The sequence below is a fragment of the Aedes albopictus genome, chromosome 1 (assembly GCF_035046485.1).
Source record: "Aedes albopictus strain Foshan chromosome 1, AalbF5, whole genome shotgun sequence".
Taxonomy (NCBI): Eukaryota; Metazoa; Arthropoda; class Insecta; order Diptera; family Culicidae; genus Aedes; species Aedes albopictus.
This window is the reverse complement of record NC_085136.1, coordinates 144384786-144408788: the sequence shown is the minus strand read 5'-3', so window position 1 is coordinate 144408788 and position 24003 is coordinate 144384786. Positions and strand designations below refer to the sequence as shown.

Below are 24003 nucleotides of genomic sequence, written 5' to 3'. Positions count from 1 at the left end.
GGAAGTCTACTTGTTGTTGTACTTGCATGTACTAGCATGCACACTTGACGAAGATTGTTTTTCCACCAGTACGTTGTCGTTTTTGAGGTTCATCAGGCTTCTGCAGTCCTCCAAAATCTTCGTTAGGGTGATATCGGACGATTCGTTGAGCTTCGTGATCAGCCGCATCCGAATATCGGAATCCTTCGATGACTTGAGGCCGCAGAGAAAGATGAGGCTTTTGAATTGCTCCTCGGACAGTTCGGCAATTTTAAAGTCCACACAGGCGCGGTTCGCCTTGCACGAGTACGCTACGATGTCCTCCGTGTCATCCTTGACGGTTTGCAGACACTGGTACCGTCGGTGAAAGATGGAGACAGGTGATCCGAAAAGCAACTTCAACTTCTCGACGATTTCACTGAACGTGAACTCGTTTGATTGCTTCGGAAGAATGAAGATCGTGTATCGCTCGTGTGCCGCTGGGTTGAGTTTCCTCATCAGCAGTCGGACTTTTGCGGAATCGTCAAGCTTCTTGGCATCCTGGTCGAACAATTCCGAGTAACGGGCGTACCAAGAGTCGAACGTGCACCCTTCTTCAGGAGCATAGCGAAACTCGTTGATGTTGTTTGCCAACGCATTCAGTGCGACGTCGTCACGGGAAATCTCCTTCAAGCCAAGCTGCGTTGCTGATATCTGATGGGACAGCTGGGTGATCAGTCGATGCGCTCTTACGTCTGGGGTTACCCGGGTACCTTCCAGAATCGAATACTATTTTGCGACATAGAGGTGGGTCGGAAGTGCTTTCACATAACCTCAGGAGTCCCCCAAGGTTCCATCCTGGGTCCGGTGTTATGGAATGTCATGTACGACGAGGTGTTGAGATTAGAGTTTCCAGTGGAAGTTGAGATTGCCGGCTTTGCTGATGACATTACGCTCGAGTCTACGGTGAGACGATCGAAGAAGTGGAGTTGACCACCCACTCGACCAGGGTTGTGGATGCGTGAATGAGGTCCAGGAAACTGGAATTGGCTAACCACAAAACTGAGGTGACGGTTGTGAACAACCGGAAGTCGGAGCAGCAAGCGGTGATCAGTGTAGGCACTTGAGGAGGGTGATGATCGACGATAAGCTCACTTTCAGCAACATTCTGGTGCAGCTGGTAAGGCCTGCAGGGTAGTAATACATTTGCCTTTAGCAGGTCAAACCGTATTGCACGTAACCATCAGTTCTTGATGCCAGCAAAATAGTTGGGCGCTGGCGTGCTGGCCGCCTTCCGAGGACAAGGAAAGTAGTGCGGACCACTCGGTAACCTCGCTAAGCGCCAGCATGCTATCTAGGTGGACTCTCCAAAGCGAGTCATCGATGTTCGTTGCTGCAGACTACGCAGCTAACCTTGAGGGTGCGATGTGCACTAGCCCCTTTCTGAAGCAATGCCTTATTGGTGGTTTCGGAGAGACGAAGGGTTTGGCGACCATGGGCATGTGTTTAGTGGGTCGAGAAGAGAGTTGTCCTGGCTTTTACTTTTCATGTAGAAGACGGCCTTAACCCTGTTCGGGTGTTAAGCAGATTTTCCCCCTGGTTTAGAAGGAAAAAAGGCAAGCTATGGCGGCAATATTGCGATAGCCGAAGATACTTCCAAGATGTAGAAGAATTCGTCTACCTTGGTTCCTTGCTAACGGCTGACAACAATGTGAGTTGTGAAATACGTTGGCGCATCATCAGTGGAAGTCGTGGCTATTGTGAGCTCCAGAAAAAAACAGCTGCCAAATAAGATTCAACCCCGCACTTGGCTCTGCAACAAAGGTATTGCTTAAAAAAACGCCAATAAGACCGGTGGATCTCTAGCTCTACGGACGCGAAACGTACACCATGCTCAAGGAGGACCTGAAAGCACTCGGAGTGTTCAAGTGATGCATGCTAAGAAGGATTACCTTCGACGGTCCACAGTGGCGGGCCTCCATACAAAGGTCGGACAAAACCTCAAATGTTAACCGAAATGGCTTAAATTCACAGATTATGATGATTTTAGTGCCCTAAACCTATTTCTAATATAAAACTTTTCATATATTTTTATTTTACTATATTAGGGTGGTCCAAAATTTTAAAATCTGCTGATTATGGGAGGTATGTAAAAAGCTATCGATAATAAGCTAACAAGATGCGTTTTTTGAACGTAGATTTTGATCATCCTTTTGATTTGAGGGTTCCTATATCATATACTGACATTGAAATTACCTATAATTGTGTATTTTTTGCTGTTAGGGTGATCCAAAATCTTTAAACTACATAAATCATTAGAAAATTCGATCACCTACGTTTTCTTTCAATGGATCAATTCATATAAAAACAATGTTGACTGACAAGACGTAGTCTATTCTCAAAGACCCTCTATAGACCACGTGGCGTTTTACGGTGGTTACACGGAGGTGAATTAACATTTAAAATGGGGTCAGATAGTCTCATATAGTGAACTGCGTAAAATTTGAACTGCTTTTTTTAAATGTCATTTCAACGACTTCACATATGCTCGTCCAAGTTTAGGTTGTAATGTACATTGATCTCTCTGTTATCACTTATCAAAGCAACCAAAATAACCCTATATATAAAGAATTTGCAATACATATTCGCAATATTGAAGGGAGTTGTTGATAAACGATCATTAGAGATCGGTAATCATATTGGTGTACAGTAGAGCTCCAGCAAAAATTAAAAAAATATATTACTCTGTGTGTCGTTCAGTTGAAATGTGTTCTAAGAAAACGCATGAATAACATACAATAAAACTTCAAGTTTTAGAAAACTAAAAATCGAGAAAAATAATCAAAGATTGCCTTGGTGATCGCGACGTTTACCTAGAAAAATATTTCGCGTAGCGTTTTACGCCGTTTAGTGAATTCCTTTTATATTTTATAGATGACCACTGCTTTAAACTGTAGCGATGTGCGTGTAGAAAAGAAGCGCGCAGATGTCGGAATATATTGCAACTACGATAGAAGTTCGTGAAGAGATGGCTTTCAAGCCTTTTGAGCACTTCTAACGATTAAGATAAATCGAAAACACGATCCGTTTACGAAAACTAATAGGCAATGGTTTGAAGTTATTGTTAAATGTTTTTCACGATAGTTTTTCGCCTTTATTTCATTTCAAAGGATCAAAAAGTTAGTTGTATTTGGTGGTCTTTAATAATGCGGGATGTAAATAGCATCTATGTAAATAAAGGCCTTGTAATTCTTAGTCATCACTCCCCTTCTCTCCAGCTCACTCTTTTTAACTGGAGCACCCACCTTCTTGTGTTTTTCGGTCAAAAAATCAAATAATTAAAAATTAAATAAATAAAACAAATTATAAAAAAAAACTAGCTGTACCCGGCAAACTTTGTCTTGCCTACTGCGTTTTTTGACGTTTCAAGTTTCTAGCCAAGACCATGTCCCCGGTCAAAATGTATGGAAGATCAATTTTTAAAAACTCTCATTTTTTCCCATGTTTTATGCCTCATAAACCTTCCTTGGGTGAAAACTAACAGAACAAAACTTAGACGATCAAAATCGGACTTTCCATTCTCAAGTTATGCGTGGTCCCACGTATGCCACTGCATTTTTATATATATAGCTGTGGCCATCCCGTCATTAACCACCACCTGACCCCCACCCCTCCCTTATGACCACGTGATTTAGTGAAGCTCTCTTACCAGAATGAGGATGACACTAAATTTTTAGTATTCTGAAGTCAATTTGAATTATGGTAAGATTTAATATTACCTAAGAAATATCACTTCTTACACAACCATGCGGCTCCATTGTGACATGATAGAAAAAAAAAATTTTCGCGCTTAGCGCAAAAATGCGCAATTAGTGACCTATATAGCCAAAAACTAGACAAAATTGCACGTTAGATCCGGGGTACGGCGTCGTTTTCTGATGTTTCCTAAACAAGTACTGGATCTCTTTGATACGCAGTTTTTCTCCAAAATTTCATAAAACACAATATTTTTGCATGTTGTAAAAACATAATAATTTTGTGATTGGATTGCAAACAAACCCTGAAATGGTATGATTATTCATACCCAAAAGCACCAACAATATTGTCACATTATCCAAATCTTCCTAAGTTTTACAACGAGCTCATGAAGAAAGCTCATAAAATAAAGACAATAAACACTAGTAAAGTACCACACAAAACCTCAACTTTGAAAAAATCTACGAGACTCAATTTTTGACCAAATTACTCAAAAATTTGGGGTTTTCTTAGTTGAAGTATCTATATTGGGAGAAAAATATAAGAAAAATAATAAATTGAAGTCGATTTTTTAGGTTTTGTCCGGCTTCCGGCCACTGTGCGGTGTGCCGAAGAACGGTGTGTTACGACGAAGGATGAACCACGAACACGCTGCACTCTACGGCAAACCCAGCATCCAGAAGATGGCCAAAACCGGAAGGATACGGTGGCCAGAGAATGTTGCAACAATGCCGGAGAACAACTTTGCAAAGTCGGTGTTTCCAACTGACCCAGTTGGTACGAAAAGGCGTGGAGTACAGTGAGCACAATGCGTGGGCCATGTGCAGCGTGATATGGCGAGTGTTAGACGTGGCCGAGGTCGGAGAGGTGCTTCGTCCACGGAAGTTTTTGGGAAATGGCTGATTTGCAGAAGTTCACGTGAATTACCATTTGGCAAGCGTAGTAATAGATTATGTGAAATCACCTTGATCAATTTACCCTCGAAGCGAACCAGAATCTAGCTTAAAGTTTCGATAGGGAATCGCGCCACTTGGGCGGTGGCTTCTATATTCGTCTGTTTTCCACTATAAATCAGTCAAATTTGAACCAATTGACACAACTTTTGGAATGTGGTGAGATAGGTAGAGTATCTACCCGTGTACAACATTTCAAGTTATTTGGTTCAAAATTGGCTGAGTTATAGTGGAAAACAGACGAATATAGAAGCCACCGCCCAAGTGGCGCGATACCCTAACAAATAAATTAAAAAATCAACCTGGCTCTGTATATGGTACTTAAAATTTGAAACTATGATTCCTACCTAGATTATGAGCCATCCCACTCAATCATAACAACTAGTTTCTCGTTCACATCTCACTAGAGGGAATAAGCTATTATAACTGTATTGTTTATGATGATTTTATTCATTTTAATCTAAAGTTTTGCTCTAACCTCATGCTGAAAAGCCACTCACACTTTCCCACACCTAGTCGGGAAAAATTTAATTCAGGAATAAATTTCAAGTAGCACAAGTCGGACAAAAAAAGACTCTCCAGAGCCAAGCACGTGTTGTTCGACCAAGGATAAACTTTATCGTTTCGAAGCTAACGCGATAATTCGCCGAGACTGGTTGGTTGGTTGTATCATTGGCGGCATCATTGGCTGGCTGGATGGACTAACAACAAACAACTGGGTGCTGGGTGTTGGGGTTTGCGCAAAACAATACGATAATGGAACTGGCGTGGAATGAGATTGGTATTTGGTATCTGTTGCTTAGTGTTCGGTTGGGAATTGTGGCACTCATGTTGCAATCCTGATTAGCTTCCAGATCGAGCCGAAGGAATGCCGACATTTGTGGAATATTTCTGGCCGAGAAAGGGTTGATTTAATTGAGTCTCTTTGGACGTGGCGATAACTTAATAAAGCTTATATTTACCTAGTTGTTTCCCGTTCCCCATATAAATGTTTTTGCAATTCATTGTGATGAACCAAAAATCTTACAAGAACTGAGGTGCTATAAGCACGTGTTGAGAAGAAACAAGTAATATACTTTTTGTAGTTTTGAACTACCCAAGTAACAGGACTAGCTGAATAATAGTTTCTTAAGCTTAAAAGTGGGTTGTTCCACTCTTGTACAGCAAAAATGTTTGTTGGGTACCTATGGGTAACTCTCGCTGAGACCGGCCCACTATTTACACCTTGTCTTCAAAAATGTTTGAGGTGCCGATTTTCTGAAAGCCCTCGCTAAAAAAGTGAGGGAAATGAATTTGGTTAGTCAAATTGATGGACCCCCCGTTAGTTAGAACCACAACAATTTTTGCAGACCCCTCGATTTTAATCAAATGGTGGCTCATTTAAAACGTTATAACTCGAAAGTTTCTCCAAAAACGACCTCAAAACGAATTGTTGTTGAAAAGAGGAAAGATAGAGCTACTATTTACAATAATAAAAAGTTGGGTCAGCCATATTGATTTTGGCCGCCATCTTGGATTTTTATACCAAAACATTTTTTTGACCATGAGGGCAACCACCGATTTTCAAAATTTTTGCATCAATTGAAAGCTGAGGCATTTATATGTAACATAGAAAAAAATAAGAGATGTTTTTTTTTTTCATCAAAAGTTATCTGCAATTTTGTAAATTAAGCCACGTTTTCTCCATACATTTCCATGCGCACCGTCAACGACATGCAACAGCCACCGAGTTTACGCCTGCATGTATACACAAAGACGCGTGCCGTAAAATTTGGTCAATTCGGAGGTTCGTTTCCGTTTTTGACTGTTTCTCAATGATGCGGGCATTGATTTCATAACTTTTTAGTGTTTTGAAAAGCTTAAATCTTCAGCTTTCCATTAGTGGGTTCAGAAATTAAATTAGTGTTCGTAAATACTGAGAAACAACGCTGCATTTATGTAAACGGCCGGCACCGGGCCCAGTGCGCAAAAGTGGCATTATTATTATCGGTCAGGCTAAGGCCGGGGTGGCCTCTGCTGTACATAGTAGCCGCCTCCATTCCACTCGGTCCATGGCTGTTTGTCTCCAGTTCCGCACTCTGCGTAGGGTCCGCAGATCGTCCTCCACTTGGTTGACCCACCTAGCTCGCTGCGCTCCACGTCTTCTTGTACCGGTCGGATGACTCTCGAGAACCATTTTAGTCGGGTTGCTATCCGACATCCTGATGACGTGACCCGCCCACCGTAGCCTCCCGATTTTCGCGGTATGGACGATGGTTGGTTCTCTCAGCAGCTGATGCAGCTCGTGGTTCATTCGCCTTCTCCAAGTCCCGTCTTCCATCTGCACTCCGCCGTAGATGGTACGCAACACCTTCCGTTCGAAAACTCCAAGGGCGCGTTGGTCCTCTGCACGTAGGGTCCATGTTTCGTGCCCATAGAGGACGACCGGTCTAATCAACGTTTTGTAGATGGTTAACTTCGTGTTACGGCGAACTTTATTCGATCGTAGAGTTCTGCGGAGTCCAAAGTAGGCACGATTTCCTGCCACAATACGCCTCTGAATTTCTCTGCTGGTGTCGTTGTCGTCGGTCACCAGTGAGCCCAAGTAGACAAATTCTTCAACCACCTCGATTTCATCACCATCGATAGAAATTCGGTTTGGCGGGCGCGGTGATTCCTCCCTGGAGCCCTTTGCCATCATGTACTTTGTCTTCGACACATTAATGACTAATCCGATTCGCCTGGCTTCCCTCTTTAGTCGGATGTACGTTTCCGCCATCGTCTCAAATTTACGAGCAATAATATCAATATCATCGGCGAAACCAAGCAGCTGAACGGACTTCGTGAAAATTGTCCCACTCGTGTTTATCCCCGCTCTTCTTATTACACCCTCCAAAGCAATGTTGAACAGCAAGCACGAAAGACCATCACCTTGCCGTAACCCTCTGCGAGATTCGAAGGGACTCGAGAGTGTCCCTGATACTCGAACTACGCACATCACTCGATCCATCGTCGCCTTGATCAACCGTATCAGTTTATCCGCAAAAGTGGCATGATTTACAAAACGGCAGATAACTTTTGAAAGAAGAAAAAGACATCTCTAATTTTTTGATATGTTATGTGTTTCAGTTTTCAATTGATGCAAAAAATTTGAAAATCGGTGGTTACCCTCATGGTCAAAAAAAATGTTTTGGTATAAAAATCCAAGATGGCGGCCAAAATCAATATGGCTGACCCAACTTTTTATTATTGTAAATAGTAGCTCTATCTTTCCTCTTTTCAACAACAATTCGTTTTGAGGTGTTTTTGGAGAAACTTTCGAGTTATAACGTTTTAAATAAGCCACCATTTGACCAAAATCGAGGGGTCTGCGAAAATTGTTGTGGCTCTAACTAACGGGGGGTCCATCAATTTGAGTAACCAAATGCATTTTTCTAACTTTTTTAGCGAGGGCTTTCAGAAAATCGGCACTTTAAACATTTTTGAAGACAAGGTGTAAATAGTGGGCCGGTCTCAGCGAGAATTACCCCTATGTGAACTTACTTTGTTCTTTCGAATTACCATTGTTCGTTAAAAGCTTTAAAAAACTCAGGCCAAACATTTCAATAGGTCCTATCTGCATTTGAGAGGCTCTCTTTGTTCACTTTCTCTTTCAATTATTGCAATGTAATGGTACACTTTTCAACTATTTTTGCAGTACAAATCAAAAGACGATTGTTTTGACCATCTTTAATGCAAGGAGACAATCATAATACAAATAAACAGCTGAGATATTAACGAAAGAGAGGGAAACCAAAGAGAGCCTCTCTTCTGCAGATAGGACCTTTATACATGTTTGGCCAGAACTGTCTGTAATAAAACAATCAAAGCTGAAATTCCCAGTTAACTCTTAGCACATTTATTTCGTATCTCATCCAAGTTAAGTATAAAAACATACACTACACTCGGTTAAACTTGTGATTGCCACCACAAATGTTCATGGTGGTTCGATAGCAAACAGAAAGAAAAATCTCCATCCACATAAGAAGCAAAAGTGCATTTCATTTCGAATTAAATCTGCGCTTTCGATAAATTTACAGCTTTATTTTCGAAAAGAATTTGCTCAATTTTCTTTCGATCGAGATCCTATTTGCGATTGGCTCGTCGTTCGAGTTCGACTGCTTCCGAAAAGAATCAAATCAAAGTGAAATTGGACCAGGGAAGGAAGAAGGAACCGCATGCTTTCTTATAGTGCTGGACCAAACACTAGGGATAATGGCACAAAATGCCAAAACTTCATAACCATGAATAATATGGCTTTTCATAAAACTCTTACTCAATTAAATGATTTCAACACATTTTACTAAGTGGTTAACAAGCTATAAATATGAATATTGTTCTTTAAATTCATCAGCCGAAGCCCTGAGACTTGACATCCCATCCGAAGGAAAAACTTCGATTTTATGAGTTTATCAAAACATGGGATAAAATCGACGAATTTACGAGCAACTCGAAAGCTAGTTTGACCGCTGTCACGGCTTAGAGATAAACATAGAAGACCTAAACGTTAAGGTACTGCTGATGAGCAGGGATTCAGATCGACGACGTTTGAAAAGTTCTGCGCTCAATAGCTGACGATCGAGAACGGCAGACGACGCTGGATGACGCGGGAGACGTAGGCATGGGGGACCGTGGAAGTCGTCCCTAGGTCAGTAAATCAGATGAAGAGGAATCAATACCCGTGGTATGGTAGTCCGAAGCACCTTCTTCCCCAGCAAAGATATCCACAAAGCCACCTGGAGGCTGGAGATCACCCGACCAACAAACAGAAAATCAAATCGACCACGTTCTAATCGACGGTAAATTCTTCCCGGATATCCAGCTTTTTACGCTGTGATGAGGGGTGATGCAGTTTTGACAATTCTTGCCGACAGCCCTTGCAGCATCAGAGCTCATCAGAGTAGTCGGTTCAATTTCAGTTCAAGTCTAACTAAGTGTCAAAAATTTTCACCTCGGATGTTTTTAAGTTTCACTAGGTTTTTTTTAGGTTTTTCTATATGAATTTGAAGCTTTTTCTTTAATTTTAGGTGATTGCCGAGAACATGTAGAGGAATGAGTTGACGTCAAGGAATCAAATGACTCTGTTCTAAAACTCGCAAGAAAACCCACTTCAATCCCCAGGCGCTCGGCAGTATCAAATTCCCTATACTTGTTACGCACATCCTGTTTACCTGGGTCTAATTGCCAGACGATAGGATTTCATTTATTGTAAAGACTAAAAGGACATAGAACTTACGCGAGGGTAGAAAATCCCCATAATGAAGATTCATTAATAATAAGGGACATACAAGTGTTCATGCTCAATCATAACCACTTCGTCCACGTTACCCATTTAAAATCAATTTTCCAAAGTTATTTTGTAGATTAATTTACGTACAAAATGTTTCCCTAAAAATCCCTTCCTGCAACTTCGTTCGGATTTGTGGGCGTACCTCCGCTGCCCGGCCATGCACCAACCGCACCCTGATCACCAGACACTTTCATCAGCCGATCAGTGGATCCGATCCCAACCCACCGAGCTATCGACTCTTCCGACTTCAGCTCGCTATTAACGATGACCCACACACCCGGCACCACTCCGTTATTCGACATGCGAGCACAGTAAGACAAAAGTTCAAACAAATATTTTTTCACAATAGGACCACCCAATCGAAAGTTTTCCCATTCTAAAAACGCACTGGGACCCGAGAGTCAAAAGAGGCCTTCCGAGCCCACCCGGAAGTTGCCGTTGGCTACTAGCAAATTGGGGTTCCCGCACGGCCCTTCGTTTGACTGGCACGGTCGACTTTCCGGGCCAAACGCTGCCTCAATGTCTCCAAGCTGCTGCATTGAAAATTTATTCTGCCGAGCGGGTGGGATTTGTAATGGGTTGCGGTCGTGGTTGCGGCTATTTGAACACATTTGGTGTTTCGTCGTCAACTAATCTCCTTCATATGCATGCTCAATTGCATTGGTTACGGTAATACAAAAGGTGGTGGTGTTCAGAACCTAAAATTAAAAAAAAGAAGCTTTCATTAAACGATGCACACAAACATATAAAACATTGAAAGTGAAAATTTTTGACATTTTCCGAAGTTGAACTGAAATTTTTGGTTACTATGATGCTGCATGGGCTGTCGGCAAGATTTGCTTACCGGTTAAGCCGAGGTGAAGAAATCGGCACTTAGTCGCTGTATGCATGCGCTCAAAACTTTCGACAGTTATCACCACGCGTCGAAGTCGAACGCCGCGGCTCAACATCGAGCAGCTGCGTAACGTAGAAGTGGCTCAAGACTACGCGCAGCAGTTAGCAGTGGCCCTACCAACGGAAGAGCAGCTTGGCGCAGCTACACTTGAAGATGGCTGGAGGGACATCCGATCCGCCATAGGTAGTACCTCGGCTACAGCACTAGGCTTCGCGACTCCGAATCATAGAAACGACTGGTACGACGGCGAATGTGAACAGTTGAAAAACGAGAAGAATGCAGCATGGGCGAGAATGTTGCAACACCGTACGAGAGCGAATAAGGCGCGGAACAGGCAGAACTCAGTCTTCCGGATGAAGAAGCGCCAGCAGGAAGAACGAGATCGCGAAGCGATGGAAGAGCTGTACCGCGCTAAGGACACACGAAAGTTCTACGAGAAGCTGAACCGCTCGCGCAGAGGCTTTGTGCCACAAGCCGACATGTGCCGAGATAATCACGACAATATTCTCACGAGCGAGCGTGAGGTGGTCGAGAGGTGGCGGCAGCATTACGATGAGCACCTCAATGGCGACGTTGCAAGTACCGAAGGTGGTGTGGTAACAGATCTAGGAGTATGTGCACAGGACACGGGGCTGATCACTTGCATAATAATATTTAATATTTCTATTAACTATGATAAATATATTTAATTTTATGGCAACAATGCTATGCTATAAAATAAATCCTTGAACTGAAAATTGGATCTCAGCAATCTTGATCCTTAACATCAACAAAACTATTTATTTGGCTGTCATACAAGTTTTTTCTTCTGTAACTAGTTGTAAATCATCCGAAACGAATGAAATGTGATGCGAACACGGGATTAAAATACGGTCCTCTCTATAATCGTAAAAGATCTTTGTTGGGGAATGGTCTTTGGCCGGGCAATCTTCGTCAGCCGAGTAGTGGGAAAGTGGTCCCAAACAAGAATTCATCCAAAGAAGGTGGAGGGTATCTCGTTGACACCACCAGGGTTATTATTAGCTTTATTAGGGAGATTTTCAGCCCGAGGCTGGTTCATCTCCAAAACCACCAGGGTTAACAGATTGATGAATCCACGGGTAAATCCCACAGTAAATCCAGAGCTGAGAGAGCTCAGTATGACGATTATTGTGCGTTTACGTTCAAGAGCTGTTGAACCTTGCAGGCTCCTTGCCCAACCGGTTGTATGTGAAGTGGTTTCGGATAGGCCAGGAGGAAATAACTTCCGGAAAACCGCAATTAACTTTTAGAAAAAGATAACTTTATTAATTAAACGTGTTCGCACTGTTTACATTTGTTTTGAGTTCAATTGGAACAAAGAAGTAGATATAAGTAGGGGCAAAACATCATTACGCTCATTGGAGCAGAAAAAGGTAGGGGCAAGCCAGAGTACGGTGGTTACTCTTAACACCCCTGCTTAACCACGGTAGTCTCCTTCACGTCCTAGTCCCAGCTTGGCACAAAGTCCTTTGAAAGCGGTCACCGGCAAACCCTTTGTCATGATGTCCGCCTGTTGATCCGAAGATCGCACGTACCGGATGGCAATCTCTCCACGCTGCACAAGATCGCGTACAAAGTGGAACTTCGTGTCCACGTGCTTCAACCGACTGTAGTCCTTCGAGTCCTCGGCTATACGAATCGTGGATTGGTTGTCCTCGAAAATTGGTATTGCTTGGTCGTTATTTCTTCCCATATCGCACAACAGCCTCCTCATCCAGATGACATGGCAGATGCCCAAGCAGAGGGCAGCTAGTTCTGCTTCAGTGGACGATAATGCAACGGTTTGTTGCTTCCTGGTCGTCCAACTCACGGTGCACCCATGCACCTTGCACACACATCCGCTAACAGATCGCCTGTCCACGCTACTGTTGGCCCAATCAGCATCAGAAAACGCTTCCAGTAGGGTAGCGTCCTTCTTCTTTCGATAGACGAGCCCAATATCCAGAGTCCCTTTCACGTACCTGAGAATCTGCTTCAAGTAGTTCCAGTGTTCATCGCTAGGGCACGCTTGAAACTGGCTGAAATAATTGACGGCCGCCGAAAGGTCCGGTCTTGTAGTAAGCGACGCATACATAAGGCAGCCGACGAGCTCCCGATACGGCTTGTCGGTTCGCTGCTTCTCGTCCAATCTTCCCAGCTTCAGCCGGTTCTCCATCGGCGTTGACCTCGGTTTACATTCGCTCATGTCGAAGCGCCTGAGCAATCCTTCCAGGTAGTCTCGCTGGCTGATTCTCATGACGCCTGCTTCGAAATCCCGTTCAACCGTCATACCCAGGAACTGTCTCACCTCGCCGGAGTCGGTCATCTCGAACTGCTCCGACAGTTTCCGCTTCACTTCCTGCAGCACCTTCAGCGACGGACTTGCGATTAATACGTCATCAACGTACAGCACCAGTATGACCTGCTCCTTTCCGGATCCGAGTGTGTACAGGCACTGGTCGTTGTCACTGCGCACGAAGCCCAACTTCTCCACGAATCGATGAAACTTGTCGTTCCAAGCCCGAGAAGCTTGCTTCAGCCCGTATAGGGCCCGATTCAGCCGGCAGACAAGTCCTCGCCCCTGCTCAAACCCGTCTGGTTGAGCCATATAGATCTCCTCTGACAGCTCGCCGTTCAAGAACGCGGTCTTCACGTCCATTTGATGGACGTGCATTCCACTCTGATTCGCCACCGCCAGCACTGTCCGCAAGGTGTCCATCTTCGCTACGGGAGAGTAGGTTTCAGTGTAATCGAAACCTTTTCTTTGGCTGAATCCTCTCGCTACCAGCCGCGCTTTGTATTTCGACGGCCTTCCGACATCGCCATGCTTCATCCTGAACACCCACTTGCACGACACAACCGAGCGTCCCTCCGGTTTCTTCACGAGTGTCCAGGTGTTGTTCTGCTGTAGAGAATTCATCTCGTCCTCGATCGCAGCCTTCCACTCATTCCAGTCATCGCGCTTCTGTAGCTCAGCGATGGTTCCTGGAATCTCGTCGACGTAGTTGACTGCACTAAGGGCGAAACTGGCGTACTCCATCTCGAAGTCTTTGTGCCATGCCGGCGCCGACCGGTTCCGCTGTGGTCTCCCACCAGCCGCCTCCTCTACTTCTTGCTCCGCGGGTCTTTCTTCCTCTACGAAGCTTTCGAATTCGCCGTCCGATTGTTCTTCTTCCGGTACCTCCAGTTCATCACCAGCTGCTTCCTCCTCTTCCTCGTTGACAGGAACGCGAACCACTTGCTCCATAGGTAGGCTCTTCTTCACAGGCAAGGTCCTCTCTTCTACGAAGTCAACATCCCGCGCGACGACAATCTGCCTTTTCACTGGATTCCACACTCTGTATCCGTTGTGACTGTATCCCAGAAATATTCCGCTCCAGGCTTTGGAGTCCAGTTTCCGCCGCAGTTCATCCGGAACATGGACGAACACTTTACAGCCAAAAACTCTCACGTTCGATACGTTTGGCTTCCGGGACTCCCAGCGCTCATACGGAGTTTGCTTCGTGCTCAGCGCACTCGTCGGACTACGGTTGGTGAGAAAAGCTGCGGTCAGCACAGCCTGTCCCCAGAAACGCTTGTCCACTCGAGAATCCTCCATCATCGCCCTGGCCTTCTCGACGAGCGTCCGATTCAGTCGTTCGCTCAGCCCATTCTGCTGGGGAGTATATGGGACGGTCCATTCGACTTGAACTCCCTTACTCCTGCAGAACCTCAGGAATCGCTTGTTTTTATATTCCCCTCCATTGTCGCACCGGAGCCGGGAAATCTTCTGCCCGAATTTCGCCGTGACCCAGGCCTCGTACTCCTCGAAGTAGTCCATCACCTGGTCCTTAGACTGCATCAGATATACGACTGTGAAGTGGCTCCAGTCGTCCGTGAACGTGACGAAATATCGCACTCCCGACAGCCCGACCGGTGTCACGGGGCCACACACGTCCGTGTGTACGAGTTCGAGCACACGCGACGCACGCTTACCAACCGACGAAGAGAACGGTTTCCTCGTCTGTTTCCCGACGACGCATGATTCGCAAACGATCACATCCCGGTCACTGTCACTCACGCAGTCCATGTTCATTCCCGACACCATTTCGCTTTGCTTCAGTTGCTTCAAACTGTTCTCGTTAAGGTGGCCGAAACGGCGGTGCCACAACTCGGAACTTTTTCGGATACGACCGCACGACAACATGGCATCACCCGCACTTTGCCTGGTCGAATAGAAATCGAGTTCGTACAGTTTCTCTCGACGAGATGCACTCGCGACGATTTCGGAACCGCTATAAACTTTCGCTTTCCCGGACTCGAAAACGACACGCATTCCGGCTTTCTCCACCTTCATCACGGAAAACAAGTTGCAACGCAACTTCGGCACATACAGGGCGTCTTCAATCGTACAGTCGATTTTCTTACCGTCCACTACCGAAATTACTTCCACGGTGCCGGCATACTCGGCCACTATTGTCTCACCGTCTTTGGCCACCGCGATCTCAACCGGTTTCTTCAGGCGATGCAGTTCACTGAATAGCACTTTGTCCCGCACTAGATGGTCCGTAGCGCCGGAATCGATGTACCATCGGGTCCGCTGGTCTTCCGGCAGCTGCAAGCCACCACTGACTCCGACGAAACAGATTCCCTTGCCTGCATCCGCTTCAGCCACGTTCGCCTTCGATTTCTGGTGTCCCTTCTGGCTACCTTGCTTCTTCCGATCCGGGCAATCCACTTGCTTGTGACCGTCCTTCTTACAGTGGAAGCAAGTCAACCTCTTCTTCTTCACCTGCTTCGATCCGGAAAAAGCAGCTTCTCCGACGGGCGAGGGTGACGGTTCCATTCCCCGGCGCTTGGTTTCCTCATCCAGCAGTCGGCATTTCACGAACTCGAGCGATAGGTTCTCTTCCGGCATCGTCTCGAGTGCCGTCACGACTCCGGAATACGCAGGGCCAAGCGTCAATAGTAGATGGCAAACCACGTCCAAATCCTCCAGAACAGCGCCAGTCGACCGATACTCACGCACCAGCTTATCGAAGCGAAGAAAGTGTTGCTGCAAATTTCCTCCTTCGAAACGCAGCTGCAGCATCTCCCGCTTCAAGTGCATCCGGCTTGCGATGCTGCGACGCTCGAAAACGCGATGCAGGGCGTCCCAGATGTCTTTGGGAAACTGCTTGCCCTGGATGTATTCGAGCTGCGTATCGTGGATCCTCGACACCAGCAGGGACTTACACCGGCGGTCCTTCTTCATACGCTTCTCCATCTTCTTCGCTTTCGCGGCCTTCTCCTCGTTCGTGTCGCCCTCCTGGACGATCAGCTCCTCCACTTCCGCTGCATACGTCTGGACACACTCCTCGAACTCGTGCTCTTCCAGGAGTATCAGCATCCGGAACTTCCAGGCAGCAAAGTTCGAGCCATCGAACAGCGGCAGCATCACACGATCAAACTTTTCCTCCTCCATACCGAAAACGCGAAAAACGACACTCCCGATTACTTTTCGATAAAAGCGCGACCGGGGCCCACAACCTGAAGTGGTTTCGGATAGGCCAGGAGGAAATAACTTCCGGAAAACCGCAATTAACTTTTAGAAAAAGATAACTTTATTAATTAAACGTGTTCGCACTGTTTACATTTGTTTTGAGTTCAATTGGAACAAAGAAGTAGATATAAGTAGGGGCAAAACATCATTACGCTCATTGGAGCAGAAAAAGGTAGGGGCAAGCCAGAGTACACGAAAAGAAATTTAATGATATTCTTCATGAATATCATCTCATGCTTATTATTAGATACGCTTTAATTAATTTCATAACATCAACTTATTGTGTTCATAAAGAAACTTATTATTAACTATAACATTGACTTATACCATGTATAAGTTTTGTGTTATGGCTGAAAAGTATAACATTCTTCTAATATATTTTGTAAGGTTTGGTTTTGAAAACTTCATCCACCACAAACAAACGGTGTCGTCGTCGTCGTCAACGTAGGAACTCGCGGAGGAAGCCATTGTGGCATTTTTTTTTTGTATTCTGTAAACCTCAGTGTAAAAGCAGTTGCAAATCATGGTGGGTATAATAATTAATAACGGTGTTAACGACATCTCCAGCTACATCGTCGACACGGCCACTAGAAGGTCTCGTAAAACCAACGCAATCTATATCGCAGTGCTTTGCCGGAGCTTTCTTCCAAGCGCGCTGTGTTGGTGTCGATTAAAAGATTGAATAAAACAGCAATGTGCGAATCGAATTCAAAACTTTGTTATCACTATTACAAAAAAAAAAACAAAAAAGAAGAAAAATATTCAGGATTTAAATCAAAATATACGGTTATAAGCTTTATTAGATTTAACTAATAAACGCCATAACACGTCTAATAGCGCTTATTACAAAAGATAAATGACATACATAAGTTAAACTTATACTTTTTATTCATTGTGTGTTATGATTTATATTACACTCTCAAATTAGTTTTAAAAGGAAAACGAAATGGCAAAAATATATAACATATTCTTATACATTCAATATGGAAATTTTTCTTCGTGTACGGTGGTTACTCTTAACAGTATGCTCTCTAGAACTGACTAAAACAATACATTTTAGATGGTCAACCACAGTGAGAGTTGGAAATACAGACGTTTAAAATAGTAGTTCTAACCATCCAGCTACTCAATCCCTATCACCCTAATTCTTGTTTACGGACGTATCCACTTTCGAACGATTTGATTCGTTCGAATCCGTATCGCATTTAATTTTGCTGACTCAAACGGGAATGCGAACGATTTACGTTCGAAAGTGGATTCGATCGAAAACAAGAATGAGTGTGTATATCAATTACATCCAGTACCACGCAGAAAGCTTCGCAGATTCGTCCCTTAGACTAGTTTCATCCCATACATGCTTTTATTCAGAGAGTGCATAATTAAGTTAATATTAATGAATTTCCACCAAGCGGAATCTTCGTTCCAAAGTAAGGATCAAGGTAAGGATCGTTTCATCATCTGGTACTGGGAGAAAACTTTGTCCTTGCGTCTATCTCGGAACACTTCTGCGTGAACCCAATTCCTTCTTCTATGTACTGAAATAAAAAAGTGAGGATTAGGCAATGAAAAATGTGCAAAATACGCATTCAAACTTGCTGAATGATTTTGCAAATAAAGGTTGTTGTATTTTAATATGACACTTATGACAGGCAGGAAAAATCAGGACATGCCAATGTTTGCTGAGATCTGTTTCAGTTCAGTGCCAGAAATTTTATGGCATTGCTATAAAATATATTTGCATAAATATATTTATAATTCTTTAATAAATGTAAATATTTTTGAGTGAGCAGCCCCGTGGCACAGGACGAAAGGCTTCCGGCCCCTGACTTCCAAGAGATTGATGAGGAGGTTGGCCGGTTGAAAAACAACAAAACCGCTGGAGCAGATCAAATACCAAGCGAGCTTCTAAAATACGGTGGAGAAGCACTGGTGAGAGCACTACACTGGGTCATTATCAAGATTTAGGAGGAGGAAGTATTACCGGAGGAATGGATGGAAGGTACCGTGTGTCCCATCTACAAAAAGGACGACAAGTTGGATTGCGGGAAGTACGGCGCGATCACACTACTGAGCGCTGCCTACAAGATACTCTCTCAAATTTTATGCCGCCGTCTATCACCGATTGCAAGAGAATTCGTGGGGCAATATCAGGCTGGATTTATGGGTGAACGAGCTACAACGGACCAGATGTTCGCCATCCGCCAGGTGTTGCAAAAATGTCGTGAATACAACGTGCCCACGATTTCAAATCGGCGTATGATACAATCGATCGAGAACAGCTATGGCAGATTATGCACGAATACGGATTCCCGGATAAACTAACACGGTTGATCAAGGCGACGATGGATCGAGTGATGTGCGTAATTCGAGTATCAGGGACACTCTCGAGTCCCTTCGAATCTCGCAGAGGGTTACGGCCGACTTGATAATCCTCCTCGAAATCAAAAGAGTTTTGCAACATGCTCTAGAGCGGTGTTTTGCTTTTGACTCGTCGCGAGGGAGCGAACGAACCCCAAACAGAGAGGCAATAAAAACTGAGCGAGGAAGAGGGGAACGAAAAAAGAGCCGATGATTATTTCGGGTTTTTGAGTGTGATTTTCGCCTCGAGAGTCTTTCTTTGCATGGGAGTGGAACTCGCGAGAGCTTTTTGAGTGTGAGTGGACGTGAGAAACACAACAAGCAATTATGAGTGTTGGACGAACTCCTCGCTGCGCGGCAAGCTCGCACTCGGTGCTGTTGAGGATTTGCATTGTGATTTCTGAGTTTTATTTTCACTCCTCAGAAAATCGCCGAAATCGCTTCCTCATTTTCTCGCGAGCGAGTTTCTGTCAAGCCTGCAGAGGGTTACGGCAAGGTGATGGTCTTTCGTGCTTGCTGTTCAACATTGCGTTAGAAGGTGTAATAAGGAGAGCGGGGATTAACACGAGTGGTACGATTTTCACGAAGTCCGTTCAGTTGCTTGGTTTCGCCGATGATATTGATATTATTGCTCGTAAATTTGAGATGATGACGGAAACGTACATCCGACTAAAGAGTGAAGCCAGGCGAATCAGATCAGTCATTAATGCGTCGAACACAAAGTACATGATGATAAAGGGCTTCAGGGAGGAATCACCGCACCCACCACCCCGAATCTATATCGACGGTGATGAAATCGAAGCGGTTGAAGAATTCTTGTACTTGGGCTCACTGGTGACCGCCGACAACGACACAAGCAGAGAAATTCAGAGGCGCATTGTGGCAGGAAATCGTGCTTACTTTTGACTCCGCAGAACTCTACGATCGAATAAAGTTCGCCGTAATACGAAGTTGACTATCTACAAAACGCTGATAAGACCATTCGTCCTCTATGGGCACGAAACATGGACCCTACGTGCAGAGGACCAACGCGCACTTGGAGGTTTTGAACGGAAGGTGTTGCGTACCATCTACGGCGAAGTGCAGATGGAAGACGGAACTTGGAGAAGGCGAATGAACCACGAGCTGCATCAGCTGCTGGCAGAACCAACCATCGTCCATACCGCGAAAATCGGGAGGTTACGATGGGCGGGTCACGACTAAAATGGTTCTCGAGAGTCATCCGATCGGTACAAGAAGACGTGGAGTGCAGCGAACTAGGTGGGTCGACCAAGTGGAGGACGATCTGCGGATCCTACGCAGAGTGCGGAACTGGAGACAAACAGCCATGGACCGAGTGGAATGGAGACGGCTACTATGTACAGCAGAGGCCACCTCGACCTTAGCCTGATCGGTTTCATTCATTTATTTAGTTCACATCAAATTCATGATAATACTGAATCAACAATTTGCCGCCATAATACTCGATTTGCAGCTGCAGCTCTCCAACCTCGGTCACGCCCAACACTCGCCAGATCACGCTCCACCTGGTCCGCCCATCGTGCTCTCTGCGCTCCACGCCTTCTTGTACCAACCGGATGGTTAGCAAATACCAACTTTGCAGGGTTGTTGTCCGGCATTCTTGCAACATGCCCTGCCCACCGTATCCTTCCAGCTTTGGCCACTTTCTGGATACTGTGTTCGCCGTAAAGTGCAGCGAGCTCGTGGTTCATCCTTCTCCGCCACACACCGTTCTCCTGCACACCGCCGAAGATCGTCCTTAGCACCCGTCGCTCGAAAACTCCGAGTGCTTGCAGGTCCTCCTCGAGCATCGTCCATGTCTCGTGTCCGTAGAGAACCACTGGTCTTATTAACGTCTTGTACATGGTACATTTGGTGCGGGGGTGAATCTTTTTTGACCGCATTTTCTTCTGGAGCCCATAGTAGGCACGACTTCCACTGATGATGCGCCTTCGTATTTCACGGCTCACGTTATTGTCAGCCGTTAGCAAGGAACCGAGGTAGACGAATTCTTCTACCACCTCGAAAGTATCCCCGTCTATCGTAACATTGCTGCCAAGGCTTGTCCTGTCTCGCTCAGTCCCACCTACAAGCATGTACTTTGTCTTAGCCGCATTCACCACCAGTCCGACCTTTGCTGCTTCACGTTTCAGGCGGGTGTACTGTTCTGCCACCATTCCAAATGTTCTGGCAATAATATCCATGTCATCCGCAAAACAGACAAATTGGCTGGATTTTGTGAAGATCGTACCCCGGCTGTTGAGCCCGGCTCGTCGCATAACACTTTCCAGGGCGATGTTGAATAGTAGGCAGGAAAGTCCATCACCTTGTCGTAGTCCCCGTCGAGATTCAAATGAACTGGATACCCGAATAAAAAATACAGTAGAAAAACCGAATGTTGTATTGTAACAGTACTATTTAGAACCATATTGTTACAATAAACAACACCGTAAAAATAAAAAATACAAAAACAATAAGATGTAATGTAGACACCCATACAGTGAATTGTAAATAAGATTTTTGCAATATACTATACGGGTTGTTAAGTATCGTAACAATATAAAAAAAAAATTTCTCCATATATATTTTTTTACAAAACCATACATTTTATTGTAAATGAATTGTTCGAAATACTGATACGTGAGCTTTAATATACCATACATTGTATGGTACACGTATGGTTTCAAACAATAAAATGTACCGTAAATATATTGTTTTTAATTGTTATTTCACTACTGGTTATAAATTTAATCATGGTTTTGGAATGGTTCTCTTTTGTTATGTTGTATTGTTTTACATTAGATAAACCATATAATGTTATATTATCTCGTCATGTTCCTTCGATAATGGCAGTTCTAGCCAAACTAACCGAAACTCGTCTAAGTCTGAGTAGCCTCTGATTGCATTAACAGTTGAAGCTTAGGCTCCCATGTCCCACCAGCCAGATAACTGGGTTTTGCAAACTAAGCATTATTTGTGGCAACACTTTGAGCGGCATGATGGAACTATGCCTAGCGCGCTAAGTGTTATTAGACCACTAATGTAGTTGCATGAAGTGGGTGACGAGGTACATAAGTATCATTACAGCGTGCTTAACCGTTATTGCAATATTGAGGCTCCAGTTTGACTGAACTATGAAATATGTACATAACAACTCATGAGAAAACTGTCAAGTTCGATTCAACTATAAGTTAGGTTAAAAAGCGAAAACGAACTTATATCAGAAGTCGTTTCAGTGTCCAGTCCAGTCCTTATGTTAACAATGTCAAAGATAAATCGCATTTAATTCGGTTGTTGTACAAGGCAATTTCACATGAGAGAAGAGGAGAAAGAATAGTGTTGAACTCATCCACTGATTTACGGTAATCTGGCCTGCGTCTTTCCGGGTTGACCTACATTCGTATTCCTCTCATCGCACTCTACATACCTAGCCCACCATATCTCTTGGATATGCAGTCCTTAGGACACCTGGTTTATCACTTTATTTAAACATTTTATTGACTTTGAATAGATGTTTCAACTTATTCACTTTTTTCTCTTTCATTTCCTTTGCAATAAAAAAGTCACGAACATCAACATAACAAAGCACGGAAAAAATCATAAACTAAAATAAATAATTAAAAATGCATGGAAAAAGATTGTTTCGGAATAGTGAATGGTTCAAACGTAAGAAAAACAGTATAATATATTGTTACATAAAGATCGGATGTAAATGTATAGTAGCTACCAATGTGCAAAGCTTTTAGCGAACCATTCCATTACAATACACTATATTGTAGCTGGTACACTGTATGGTACAGGAATGGTTTTCACCAAATACCCTATGGTTAGTTTTTATCCGGGTAGCTCACCCGAAATCCTTACACTGTTCTGCACACCGTCCATCGTTGCTCTTATCAGTCTAGTCAGCTTCCCGGGAAAGCTGTTCTCGTCCATAATTTTCCATAGCTCTGTGCGGTCGATACTGTCGTATGCCGCTTTGAAATCGATGAATAGGTGATGCGTTGGGACCTGGTATTCACGGCATTTCTGGAGGATTTGCCGTACGGTGAAGATCTGGTCCGTTGTCGACCGGCCGTCGATGAAACCGGCTTGGTAACTTCCCACGAACTCATTTACTTTAGGTGAAAGACGACGGAAGATGATCTGGGATAGCACTTTGTAGGCGGCATTCAAAACGGTGATCGCTCGAAAGTTCTCACCCATTAACTTGTCGCCTTTCTTGTGGATGGGACAGATTATCCCTTCCTTCCACTCCTCCGGTAGCTGTTCAGTTTCCCAGATCTTGACTACTAACTGGTGCAGACAGGTGGCCAACTTTTCCGGGCCCATCTTGATGAGTTCTGCTGCGATACCGTCCTTACCAGCCACTTTGTTGTTTTTGAGCTGGTGGATGGCATCCTTAACTTCCCTCAGCGTGGGAGTTGGTTCGTTCCCGTCCTCTGTTGCACCAACATACCCAACTAACAATAATTAATTTTACAAGCACCTTTACGACGAATTGATTCAGCATGATGCTGAATAACATTTGGATAATTTTCAGGCACAACCTTTGTTCGGGTTTTGTTCACACAAATTTGGAGAAACTATAAAGCATAGTGTTGTGTACCAACTGAACTGTTTGTTGTTAAATCGTTTTACAACTATATAGTAAAGCTGTTATTCAGCTTTACCAAAAATGAAAAAAAATAAAATAATGCAAAATTTTTATCTCCACGAGAGTTTATGATTGGAACCTAATGCTGTGAACAAATATTGTGAAATTATAACTACACATAAATTTACCTAAATCCAGATTCGAACTCGAGACCAGTCGATTGCCACTCGCATGCCTTCCTATCTGCGCCATCTTAGAGATAATGAATTGCAGCGCTCAAATCAAAACATAAACTTCCCGTGGTTTAATAATGATCAGACTTTGACTCCTATTCAGCAGTGGTGAATTAGCACAACATTATGGTTAACGACTGAACAAAAGATAAGTTCAGCTGTTGTTCAGTAAAAAACACGTGTTTTTCATCATACACTCTGAGTCGAAGTATGATGAAACGAAAGCGCTTTTTTGACTTGTGAAAAACACATTATACAGGTACATGTCCTAATTTTTACATGAACTTAACAAGAAGCAGAAAAAAGTCTTGTTAAACTATGTTGTAAAGGAATTACTGCGAGTCGAATAAAAATCTTATTGAACGCTTGAAAAGTGTTTTAAATTATCATTTTTAATACCAATACGAAAAGTTGAACATTGGCT

General features: G+C 44.0%; 1 protein-coding gene across 1 annotated transcript; it reads right to left on the bottom strand.

The window, feature by feature from the left end:
* Positions 1–6: 6 nt before the first annotated feature.
* On the bottom strand, positions 7–10277 carry LOC134289601 (uncharacterized). The gene is made up of 2 exons (XM_062855665.1): positions 10143–10277; positions 7–747 (listed from the first exon to the last, which is right to left on the bottom strand). Exons 1-2 carry the CDS (start codon positions 10275–10277, stop codon positions 7–9), a joined length of 876 nt encoding a protein of 291 aa, XP_062711649.1.
* Between the last annotated feature and the right edge of the window lie 13726 nt (positions 10278–24003).

Excerpts from the sequence above, each read along its gene's own strand:
- LOC134289601 (XM_062855665.1), bottom strand. The coding sequence starts at position 10,277 with ATGTCGAATAACGGAGTGGTGCCGGGTGTGTGGGTCATCGTTAATAGC. Across the intron at positions 748-10,142 it reads TGTCTGGTGATCAGGGTGCG|TATTCGATTCTGGAAGGTAC; the intron begins GTTGGTGCATGG and ends GTCGCAAAATAG.